The 12818-nt window shown below is 39.7% G+C and overlaps 1 protein-coding gene across 1 annotated transcript in view; it reads right to left on the reverse strand.

The window, feature by feature from the left end:
• ANO2 (anoctamin 2) overlaps window positions 1-12818 on the reverse strand; it is a 198399-nt gene that overhangs the window by 110303 nt on the left and 75278 nt on the right. Inside the window, exons 11-13 of the mRNA XM_086610450.1 lie at window positions 12225-12359; window positions 9531-9691; window positions 3529-3611 (exon numbers count right to left, since the gene is read on the reverse strand). Of these exons, the coding sequence (XP_086466576.1) occupies window positions 3529-3611; window positions 9531-9691; window positions 12225-12359 (379 nt within the window). The remainder of the gene's footprint in view (window positions 1-3528; window positions 3612-9530; window positions 9692-12224; window positions 12360-12818) is intronic.

A 12818-nucleotide genomic window follows, 5' to 3' on the forward strand; every position in this document is an offset into this window, starting at 1 on the left:
GGCACAAGAAACCTAAGGATGTAGTGAGCATGAAAGAAGAGATAACACAAAATATTGTAGCTACACATTCCCCTTTTACCATTACAGACCATTTTTTTCTGAAGAGGACTAAGCTGTGAATACACAGTTATTTCACTAGAGTCTTCTTTTCGCTCCTCCATTTTTTAAGCAAACAAAAATGTCTTATACTGCCTGTTTTAGTATACACTATTAGTACTTCATAAAAAGAGTCTGCTCCTATAATTTGCATGATGCAAGACACGGTGAAAACATCAAACTAACCAGATCACAACAAATTTTGAAAATGTAGCAGAGAAGATCAAGTTAGGAGAGAATAGGGTGTATCTGTAAACATGTTTAATGTCACCAAGTTTGCTTGCTATTTAATTCTGTCTTACCCAATCTACCTTCCTTATTACTTAACTCAGTGGTAGTCCATAAGGTATCTTAAAGTCTTCCCTTAAGGGTTCAACAATTTTTTTTTTAAACTCATCTGATAGCAAAAGGAGAAACAAGGTTGGGAATTACAGTTTGCAAAAAAGTTTGCAAACATTTTACAGAGCACAGGGTTTTAACTTAAAACTGTATCTTACTAAACATGTTTCTAATGAAGACAGTTACCTAAGTTCATCCCTATTGTACTGAAACAGTATAACAGTATAACTATTTGAACAATAACGAGACCTCCACTAGTTAGCATTTCAGTTAGTGTGGACTTCTGTTCATTTGTTCTTCCCAGTTTTGCTCCAAATTCTAAGATTTCATCTTTTGTAATTGCATTTCTACTTCAGTTTACTCAGGATTGTTGGTTAAATGAGGTAAAATCTCTTCTACCCACAAAACCTAAAGCAGGAATGTTCTAAGTCCTAGAAATGCAATTTCTGAAGATTCATGGGAGGCCAATACTTTCTACTCCCCACATCACTAGTTACAGTCCCTCAGTATTTCTTCATCAGCTCCTTGACAAGCAGAAGAGGGTATGGATTCTCCCACCTCTACCCCTGCTTTATTGATGGCTATATCCCCTATTACACAACCTGAAAAACAAATGCACAACCTGTTTAGTTGGGTTACATAAACACACATCTCTGGCATGACACGTTGAGTGCTTATTCATGGTATTTCCGAGGCTTCGTCAGTTTTCACAGTTCTGGTCTGGGTTTGTTTCTTTTCCTCTCCTATTCAGTTACCAGTTGCTCAATTGCTTTTCCACACAATTATCTGTATTACAGTCTAGTACCCAATGCTACCTATTATTTTTGTGGATTTTAGATGTACAAACACAAATCCTCTAAGTCTGTACAGCTGCCGGCTACAAATACGCATGCAAGCCTTAGGGAGTCTGCTTTCTCAGACTGCCGTTGCCAAGATATTTACAAATAAATGCAAAAGATTTGGCCCAGTATGTTTAAAGAAAGAGATTGTACTGAAAATTTTATTCTTAAGAGTCCACAAAAATTACGCTGAAGGCATTTATTTCAATAATTATCACAACGTACTTCTCAGCCTTTCAACTTCTATGGTTGCTTTCCTCTCTGTTTTGATTCTGTAACTTCTCTTTCTAAAGAAATTGATAATCATAAATAACTTAGCTCCATCTAATCTAAAAACTGATAAACCTTCTGAGCTTCTTCCTTGTCCCTTTCCTTCTGGCTCTGTTAAGTGATCCTGCGCATTCCACTTCTAGTTCCTTCTGGCCTAACCTGATCAGATACAATTTTCCATTTTCCAACATAATTTTCAACACTTGTGAAGACTTCACCACCACTGAAACATAGTGCCGGTATCTGTCTTACAGACAAATTTACCCTCATCTTTATGAATGTAATGGATAAAAGATGAGCAAAGCCTGATCTAACTTTTGCATTTTTGCTGATGTACATAGAGCTGTCGGAAGATGACATGGTGCATGGCTTTTTGCTTAAGATTTCAGGTCAAGAGGCATGTTCATTTTGAGCACTATTCTTCAAGAAAGAGCTGGATCAACTAGAAAATGTCAAGAAGGGAACGAGAATAAACAGACATCTAGAAAATTATTTCAGAACACAGACTGAAAGAGGCTAGTTCATCTTTAAAAAAAGGGTGACAGAGATATGCTATTATGATGAATTTTGCTGAAAAGAGGACAGAGGTAATCTCTTCTCTTTATCTTTGAAAGAAAGAATAAGAAAAAAATGAACATTTACCAAGGAGATTGAAGTTAGACACTAGGAAAATCTTATTAGCAGTACAGATAGATAAGTAATAGAATAGATTACCGAGGGAGGAAGTGAAATCTCTGCTGCTGGATTTATTTAAGAACAAATTAGATAAACATCTTATTGTAATGATTTAAGTAGAGTTGATCCTACCACACACAAGGGATGGCCCCTCAAGGTCCACTGTAGCCTTGTTTTTATGATTCTACATTTCTAATTCTTCAACTTGTGCTGAGATGTGTCTGGCACTCCTTCACTTGTCATAAACAAAGGATTCTTGCTGATCCCACAGTTCCTGTCCACAAACTTTTACCACTTCAGAGCTCTTCATCACAGGACCTCACAAATCTATAGACTCTTTCATAGCATTTTGCAAGTACTGAGCTAAACCTTAGGATTTTATACTGCAAGTGATGAACTTGAAATTCAGTAAAATCTGGTGGGTTCATCAAGTATGCTGCCAAGCCAAGAGTTTACTCTCCAGCCTCTCAGTTTGTACTGTAATTAGTACAAAATTGCTGTTCTCCTAGGGAGGAGTATGACATTCCATAACGGACAAATGGTAATTTCTGATGTGCTGATACACTTGGTTTGCATCACATCTTACAAACAGTGAGTACAGGATGATTCTGTGAGCATCGCCCTTGTCTTAAAAGGATAGAGAATAGTGAAAAAGCTGAAAAACCAGAGGCAAGATAGAGGAGGTTGTAACCAAGTCATCAGTGAAGGGATAGTTAGAATACTCCCTTATGCTAAAGACACTGCTAAAGGCTGCATTTTGGGATACTGATGGAAGAAGAGGAACACTGGACTCTGCTGTCTGTTCTCAGGGTTATTTTTTCATTTTATCCAATGATTCTTATCTGAGGAATAGACAAAAGTGGAATAACATTATTGCCATGCTACATCATGAAGTTCCTGATGTCAGCTTTCTTTTCTTCTAGGTTGTTTGCACTCTACATCCTGTAGAGAATTTTTGTTATACATAATGAAGGACCATCTATATGACAAAGTATTTATTCTGCATCATTCTGTTGCTGCTCTTTGTACAATGGCATATGGGCATTCTCAGGAAAGAATGATCTCCTTTTATCTTATAATCCTTATCAACTTTAATTATTAAAATTAGAGTGCTGACCAGTAAGATATAGGTGATGATTTCTTTAATGGTATATTGGTACTCAAAACTGCATCAGTGGTAGTAATTTATGAAAACATTGCAATAACTGCTTTGGGTGTGAGAACACTCATGAAAAATCTAAATATCAATGCACATCTTCAGATATAGAATAATTTATACAGTAAATTACCATAGGCAGAGGAAACTTACTTCTTCTTCCTCCAGTCCAGTTAGATCCCAGAAATAACTCAATCTCATCTGCAAACGCTTCCACTGTTCAAGGAACATAGTAGCTTTAAAAAAAAAAAAAAATTATAAATCCAATGCACTACAGTGAATATTTTTGTTATTTGTTATATATATGATATTTGAACCCCACTATTCTAGGCCCAGGCCCGGTTTTAAAGAAATAACACAAGCAAAACATGGAAACAACAATTACTGTCTTTTTACAAATAAAATACAGAAAGATACAATATGGATTGTCCAAAGGCACTGGTAAGTTCTTGTCAGAGACTGGACCTGAACCCATATCTGCATATATCCACTCCAACAACATCATCTCTCTTAATTGACCATGAGTCATTCTACAATGCATGCACGCAAAGCATATGATGAAACAAAGTCTAGGTCTAAATATTAATCTGACACTAGAACTGGCCAGATTTTGCTGTTTCAGTGTTTCTCATTAGTCAGAAACAAGTGAAGAAGGAAGGTGTAGCCTATTACTGAAATAAATCATTGATATCTATAAGACTCTCAGTAATATGTAGAAAATAATGTTCTTTTGAGATATGTTATAGTGATACAGTTGAATGTTTGTCCTGCATAGACATGGTGATTTTGTTCTAAAGGACTGGCCAGTAGTTCAGTCTCCTGCTTTACCTTTTTCATTAATATGAAGGAACAGATAACTGTCCTGTTGTCTCACATTTACAGTCTCCTGACCTTCCCCTCACAATTCCTGTTTCCTCTAGATAGTCTTTTGCCTAGCTGCTCATGATTTATGGACTTAGAGATTTATTAGAAATGACACTTCTGACTCTTGACTTGTGAACGCTTATTTTCAGATGACTATATCAATACTAAACCAGTATATACCAGCTAAAAACACCCACTATACCAATAACAGCTATACCTATAAACAACTGTGGGAACTATTTTCCGTTTTGTTATGCTTCATTTCACCTTTTCAGTTAGTGAAAAGGGGACTGTAAAAAATTTGTTAGATCACAGCAGTATTTACATCACTTTAAACATCTTGTAGATAGCTCCACAAGGTACACAACAGAGGAGAATTAGATCCAGCTTTCTTTGGCTGCATCTACACCTAGTGTAAGCTGGAAGATAACACTGGGAAAAGTTAGACTACTATTAAAATAACCTGACTCTTTGTGCTGGGTTTATGTGACAGGGTTTTGGCAGCCGGAGAGGAGCTTCACCCGCTCTAACTTCCCAGGCTCCAAAGCTGGTCAGACCGGTCTCTGATCAGGTCAGACCCCTCATCTCCCTCAGGCTCGGGTCGAGCCAATTAGTGCCTCTGCAAATGCCCTATTTAAGACGGGGACAAAGGAGCCCAAAATGGAGTTTCGGACCTGCAGTGAAGAGAGGGGGGAGGCGGGGGGCTGCCCTGCACTGGGCTGTCGCCACTTGGCTGAAGATGGCCGTGGTGTCATGACCTGGAGAACTCGAAAGTGTCCCGCTCCCGGGGTGCCCGCTGGGCCGAGTTCATCCAGAGAGGACTGAGATCATAGAATCATAGAATGGTTAGGGTTGGAAGGGACCTCAAAGATCATCTAGTTCCAACCTCCTGCCATGGACAAGGACACTATCCACTACACCAGGTTGCTCAAAGCCTCGTCCAACCTGGCCTTGAACACTTCCAAGGATGGAGCAGCCACAACTTCTCTGGGCAACCTGTTCCAGTGCCTCACCACCCTCTGAGTGAAAAATTTCTTCCTTAGATCTGATCTAAATCTACCCTCTTCCAGTTTAAAGCCATTACCCCTTGTTTTATCACTACACGCCCTTGTAAAAAGTCCCTCTCTAGCTTTCCTGTAGGCCCCCTTGAGTACTGCTATAAGATCGCCCCAGAGCCTTCTCTTTTCCAGGCTGAACAGCCCCAACTATCTCAGCCTGTCTTCATAGGAGAGGTGCTCCAGCCTGTAGATCATCTTCGCAGCCCTCCTCTGGATTTGCTCCAGCAGCTCCATGTCCTTCTTGTGTTGGGGACTCCAGAGCTGAACACAGTATTCCAGGTGGGGTCTCACGAGAGCAGAGTAGAGGGGCAGAATCACCTCCCTTGACCTGCTGGCCACGCTTCTTTTGGTGCAGCCCAGGATACAGTTGGCTTTCTGGGCTGCCAGCACACATTGCCGGCTCATGTTGAGCTTCTCGTCCACCAGCACTCCCAAGTCCTTTTCTTCAGGGCTGCTCTCAATCCATTCTCCGCCCAGCCTGTACTTGTGCTTGGGATTGCCCCGACCCACGTGCAGGACCTTGCACTTGGCCTTGTTGAACTTCATGAGGTTCTCACAGGCCCACCTCTCCAGCCTGTCAAGGTCCCTCTGGATGGCATCCTTTCCCTCCAGCATGCTGACCACACAACACAGCTTGGTGTCATCAGCAAACTTGCTGAGGGTGCACTCGATGTCACTGTCCATGTCACCAACAAAGATATTAAATAGCACTGGCCCCAGTACTGACCCCTGAGAAACGCCACTTGTCACTGGTCTCCACTTGGACATTGAGCCGTTGACCATAACTCTTTGAGTGTGACCATCCAGCCAATTCTTTATCTGAGAAGATCTGAGAGAAATGGCTACACAGACACCAGGTCAGTGAAGATGGAATGGGAGGAGATGTGCTGGAGTTGGTATTCCCTTGCAGCTATGACAGACTTGGTGGAGCAGAAAGCCATTCGCAGCCCGTGGAGAAGCCCATGCTGAAGCAGAGATGCCTGAGCCCGAAGGAGGTCATAGAGAATGAGACTCACAACGAAGTAGAGATGCATCTAAAGTCTGTGGAAAAAAGCACGCCGGACCGGGTGTCAGCTCCCTAAGACGTTGTGACTCTGTGGGAAAAGCCTGCACTGGAGCAATCTGATGCCTGTGGGAAGGACTCATGTTGGAGAAGGCTGTGGACTGTCCAGTGACAAGAGGCTTCACTGGAGCAGGGAAAAGAGTGTCAGGAGTCCTCTTCCTTTGAGAAAGGAGTGGCAGAAAAAACATGTGATGAACTGACCTGCACCTCCGATTCCCTGTCCCCCCTGCGCCACTGGGGAGGAAGTAGAGCAGGAAGAGAGGAAGGGTGGGGGGAGAGGTGTTGTTTTTAAGATCTGGCTTTGTTATCCTCTCAAGTACCTGTTAATAAATTGAATTGATTTGTCCCCAAGCCGAGTCTGCTTTGCCTGAGGCCATGGTTGGTGGGTGATCCCTCCCTGTTCTTGTCTTGACCCTCAGTCCTTCTGTTACATTTTTCTCCTTCCTACCTCACTGAGGGGAGCAGTGAGCCCATGGCTGAGTGGTGGGTTAGTGGCCGCCTGGGCTAAGCCACGACACTCTTGCAAGACAGAATCTATTTCAACAGTTGCTGCAAATATCTTCTGCACAGCTATCCTCCCATAATGCAAGAAATAAATATCATTTAAACACAGGACTCGCAGTACACTGAAAGTAAATCCAGACATTAAGCAATTAAGTAGCTATCTCTGTTCCTTCCTTGCAGAGGAAAGAACATATAAAAGTTGTATTTAGCATGTTTTGAAAACTCAAGGGTTTTTAGATATCCTAAATACAAAAACATTTGGTTATTTTATAGGGTGCTGTTACTCATTCCATTTTTTCCTGTTATTCTAAAAGTCAGTTCCACATTTAGCTCTGCAACAACTTATTTGGCTAGATGCAGTAGCTCTTCTGAAATCAGCAAGTTTGCACTGACTTACACTAGCAGAAAAACAGTCTCATTATATTCAGCTGTCCTCCTAATAAACACATCTGGCAGCTGCAATTCAGCATCCCAGAACACTAGTGACATTAAGCACAATTAGGCAGGCATTACTCCGTATCGTGTGAATATGGTCGTTTGCAAACAGTATTGCTGGAATCACAAAGATACTTTATGAGACACTGAGATCAGCTAGTAAAAGCATGATTCCTTTCAAGATATTAACCAAAGTAAGCCATCTGCCTTTTACAGAATGGAAGAGGACATGCAGGATGAAAGACTTCTGTGCCCAACACTGTCATGAAATGAAGTAAGCTCAAATTACCATACTCTGCTCTTTTAAGTACACAGTCGTAAGTCATAAGACATGCCAGTTTCACTATACTACATCCTGTGAAAAAGCTTTCAGGTAACATTTACTCAAGATACTGTAAGGCAAGCTGATTAAGCCTGTGAATGAGATGTGCCATTCAGCAGAATGAGCTCTGGATGTAACCAGTACAGTCTCCCAGTAGTAAGGCAGCAAAATTTGATGTAATCTGATACTTAACAGGCAAGCTGGGCAGAGTTCGTAAAGGCTACTTTATTTCACATTGCTGTTCTTTGTATATGATGGCTGTATTTTCTTGCACTGACAAGCTCAGTTATCATGGTCCCAAGAACAGACTTTTCCAGTCTGTGGGAAATATTTTTTGGAGGGAGGCTACAGCTCAGAAGGAATTTTTTTATTCTTACATGTCTTTTTTTAAAAGCAATGCATACAGATCTTTTTGTTTATTTATTTTCCTTTCCAGATTCTACTAATTTATCTTAGCGCAAAGATATATCGACATTTTGCTTTGTATATTGCACGGCTGATACTAAAAGGTATTTATTTTTGATGAGGCTGCATGGAAATGATCATTTGCGTGGATGAAAGTTTACAATACAGATTCTTTGTCAGTAAAATACTATTTATCTATGAAAGAGTAAATGAATTTTCATTCATACACATACTGTTCAAACAGCTACACTGAAACATGGACAAGGCAGTGCATTGCATGCTTCATGGCAGCAGGTAACTGTGAGACCTTATCTGCCAGTCTATTCTGTATCTGGCAGCAATTTGAAGTAGGAAAATAAGTCATTGTGAGGGTCTATAAATTCATCATCTTTTGCCATTTCTCAGTCATAGTGCTATGTTCTCTAACTCCTGCTGAGGGATTTCCAGGAACTGGTAAACAAAAACTTATTACTTCCTTGATCTGTTCTGTCTGCAAGTTCCTTAAAACCCCTGTACTATCCATACCCAACACCAAGCTACCAATCAGTCATTTCTAAAACAAGCTGTAAAATGTGAATAGGGTTGCAAAGTATAACACACTGATTGCTGAGGGATGGCTATAGTACAATAATGTATTTGCTCTATTTCATACTAAGAATGAAAATTTCATTTTGTGAACAGTGAATAGGGAAATAAAAAATCATTTTACAGTAGCAATAACACCTTTAACTTTCACAATAAACAAGGCCTAGAGTGAATGAGGGCATAACACCAGCAATAATACATGCAAGCACAGTACACATATTTTTCAGGGCAGAGGTGAGGCCAGAAACAATAAGAATAATACTATTATGGATCCATTAGTGTTTATGAAGTGTTTTGAAACCCTCAGTGAGACAGGATGTATTCGCCATTAAAGAAAACCAAGCTTATTTAAATGGAATACTTAGAACATATTATAATTAAAATTATAATAGTCCTATTGTTCTTGGAATCCCATAAAGTTTTGATAAAATTATGTGACTAAGTTGTCCCACATGGAAGTGTATTCTGTGCTTAAATGAAACCCTTTTGTCTGCCTGCACTATAGCAACCCCCAAATACATTCTGGCCCCAAATGCAGAAAGTGTTAAAGGGACTTGCCATGTCAATAGAAAATGAAGAAAAACGGAGAAAAACATTTCAAAGACTAGAAATTACATTTAAAAAGGCAGTAGAGGGAGAAAGGACACCTGTTTCTTCCCTGAGCTACCCAGCTCCTCTCCATTTACTCCAAAGCTTGCTGCTGACATCAGAAAGCCTGGTAATACTGTTTTCTCCAGTCTTGGCACAGGCAGCCCCTCACTGACCTTCTGAGGCTTGCCAGCTTCGTAAAGCCATAAGTATCCCATTCAACCTAATAGCATTTTACTCTGTGTAAGGCCACTCTATGTTCTACTACTGTGCGTCGCACCTTTCGTTTCAAAGATCAAACGACACTGTTAACATGCAGAGCAATACTCACCCCAGAGAGCCATAAAGATGGAGAAGAAGACTGTGGCGGGGTTGTCAAACAAGTGGCTAGCTCGAGCCGTAGCACAAGCAGAGCTGAGGTTCCAGTAATCACAGAACTTGTCACACAGAGGGCACATGGTGAAGGCATTGCGTTGGTCGCACATTTCTTTACTACGAATGACAAGCGCACAAGTTCTTAGAGTATTACGACTCAGAGAAGGAGCGTGTACAGTTGTGATAGCAAGCAGCACGTCGTAGTTATCACAAGCTATTTACAACATATGGGGCTTCCACTTGCAGACAACAGAAGCTGTGTATTTCTTCAAGGCACATTGTATGCGCTGGAATATTAAAACACTTACAGGCACCTTACCAACAGAAAAACAATGCAACACAGCAACCAATCTAATCACTACACTGTAACAGCAAATTAGTGAAGACTGCACCGCAGAAGACTGAGGTTAACCACACTAAAAGAAAATAGTTAAACACGGTCAAAGTGGAATTTGCCGTCTCTACAGTCAGTTACACGATTTGACACAGATCAGGTTTAAATTCATTAAAAAGAATTCCCAAGTGGCCGTAAAGGAAATTCTGTGCCCTTCACAAAACACACATTTTTAACATGGTGGCACAAAAATCCATGTCAAATACCACACTACTTTGTATCAGGATGGCCATGTAAGCCTGCACAAAAGCCAGAAGCAGCACCCAGGCATGTTGGTTGGTCTGTGTCACAGACAGAATAAATCTGCAACACCATTTGCAAGATATGCTAGGTTTTGGTACAAACTGACACACATGTACTGAATTTAAAAGACTCACACAAGCCAAGAGTCTCATTCTTAGCAAGGACGTTCTATTTCACAACATTTACTTTGAGATTCACCTCTACCCTGCATTTTATTTGTGAGGTATTTATAAAAGCAATGGTTGTTTTCTCAGCATAGGTCTTTAACACCAATTCTCATCTGTACTACCATCTGCTACAAGGTTTTGGCTGAGTTCTTTGTTCTGGAAGTTAAAATACTAAATGTGAGCAGTTATTTTGGGCAGTCATACTAATATGTTTCAAGGGTGTTCAGATATTGTGTGCACAGTAGTTTCAGGAAATCAGATACCTTTACATTTCAGGGTTCTCAAGTTTGAATGCTGAAAATGGATGAGGTATTCTTGGTCTCCATAGCTCCTTGTTTTTCTAGTGCAGATTATTAGCCTGATTTTTAAAATAAAATAAAAAATAGGGGAAAAAAAACCTCCCTCACAGCAGCAAGTCTAATAAAAACTACAAATCTTCCACTGCTGCCTCAGATATTCAGATGTTAAGTTGCATTTCCTTTCCCTCGGTTTACAGCATTTGTTCAGTTGTCCTCTGGAAAATGTGAGATAAGAGACTTTCTTACAGATTTTAAAATCTTTACTCTGAAATTGCTATTTTAATTCTTAGTCTTATTTGCTATGTATTTACTCAGTTTCTAAAAATCTTTAAAAAAATCATTATCACTATAATTTTAACGAGCCAAACCCTGCTTGACACTGCTGAGTATGTTTTCAGTTTTTTCAGAAGGTTTGTAAGTGAAAGACCTTCATACCTTCACAGTCTTACTCAGGCGAACTGAGTAGTTCAAAGCTCAAGTGTCGTTGCCAGGACCGTGAGCTAAGGAAAGACCTGCAACATGGCTTCACTGATAGCTGGCACATTGTGACTATGATTGTTCCTATATTGACCATCATTAAATAGCATTTCTTCTAGGACTTCAAATGAAAAAGTAACTATTCAAACTGTATTATCAATATGTTTAATATTATATCATTTCAAAGGCATATAACTGTTTTCAGCTATCAGATCTTTAATTCTTTCTTCTATTTCAAAAGGCAGTAGAGGGTGCTGCAGATACATCTTAGTCATAAATCTCACTTGAGTTCAAATGTTAGCACAAGCTTTCCCACAGACAAGCACAGCCCATCGAGATTCATTCAGATCAAGCTAAGAAAACAAACCCTGACTCAGATGGGCTGTTATTCATCATTTACCTATCAGTAATAACGTCTTATTGCAGTGATCCATTTAGAAGTTGCCGATTCATTTGGGAGAATGCAGTAACTACCACAACGGATGTGACCCGCAGTACTAGCAATCCAGTATCCTATCTCCACCAGAAGTCATATACAGATAACACAGAGGAAGTATCCTGACAAACAGCACAAAACTCAAGATTTTTTTGTAACTGCCAAGAAAGAGAATACTGTGGATACCAAATATGCTAAATCTCATGACTATTGTTCACCTCACTTTTGCAAATAGCCTGATTTTGCTAAAAGAAACAAAGTAATCCAAGAGTACTGGACAGTGTATTTGCATTAACTTCAGTGACTACTGTGTGATGTATTTCTGGATGAGTGTGGAGATATGTGCATTCATAAAAAGCAAATGAAACTCATAAAAACCATCATACAATAATGCAGTAGAGTCACTGAACATTTCTGTTTCAGGAGTTGCAATACTGAACAGCCAAATCAATGTATGTCATTCAAATGTCTTATCTACTCAATGCATTTCTATTTCTACTGCTCACAGAGTTGTTAACGATACATCACTGCTCTTCAGACATGTTAAAAGCAATTATTCTTGGTAAGGATTACGAATAAGAAGTACAGTCTTATAATTTTCAAGTAAAAAATTATTGATCGCAGAGAAGCTTACCTAGGAATGTCACTCTCAATGGTTATACATCCGTAAAGAAATACAATAATCCCGACTACTGACGATGGAATGAGGAATTCTGTATATAAACCCAGCCATGCAAAATAAAGTCCTATCTTTTCTCCAAAATACTTCCTGAAAAAGAACAGAGGGGAAAAAAAAAGCTTATGTCAAGCGTATAATTTTCAAATGTCTTTTACAGCTTCTTAACAACCTCTGGAAGATGAAATACTAATTGTCACAGACATGGATGAAAAACCCGAGTATTTTGAAGTCAGTATCACCAAATGAAGGGGGCAATTTGAGCAGTTTGGGGTTCTCCATTCTGAGAAGTTAAAGACAGTGCTGTATCATTGTAATACCTACTCAGTATCTACTCAGGGAAGACTGTGGCTTTTGCATCTTTTAAATGAAGTCAGTGAAATAACCCTCACTTCCATCCAGAGCAGCAGAATTTCAACCAAATGTTTAGCAGAAAACATTGGAAAGGATTCAGCTCCTCAGAAGAGTGTCTAGATATGCCATCATTCTTTGCCTCTGTAGTCCTCCTGGATTCAATTGGTGAGAGTCATGGAAATAACATCTATGGGAACA

Source organism: Tauraco erythrolophus, chromosome 4, assembly GCF_009769465.1.
Source record: "Tauraco erythrolophus isolate bTauEry1 chromosome 4, bTauEry1.pri, whole genome shotgun sequence".
Classification (NCBI taxonomy): Eukaryota; Metazoa; Chordata; class Aves; order Musophagiformes; family Musophagidae; genus Tauraco; species Tauraco erythrolophus.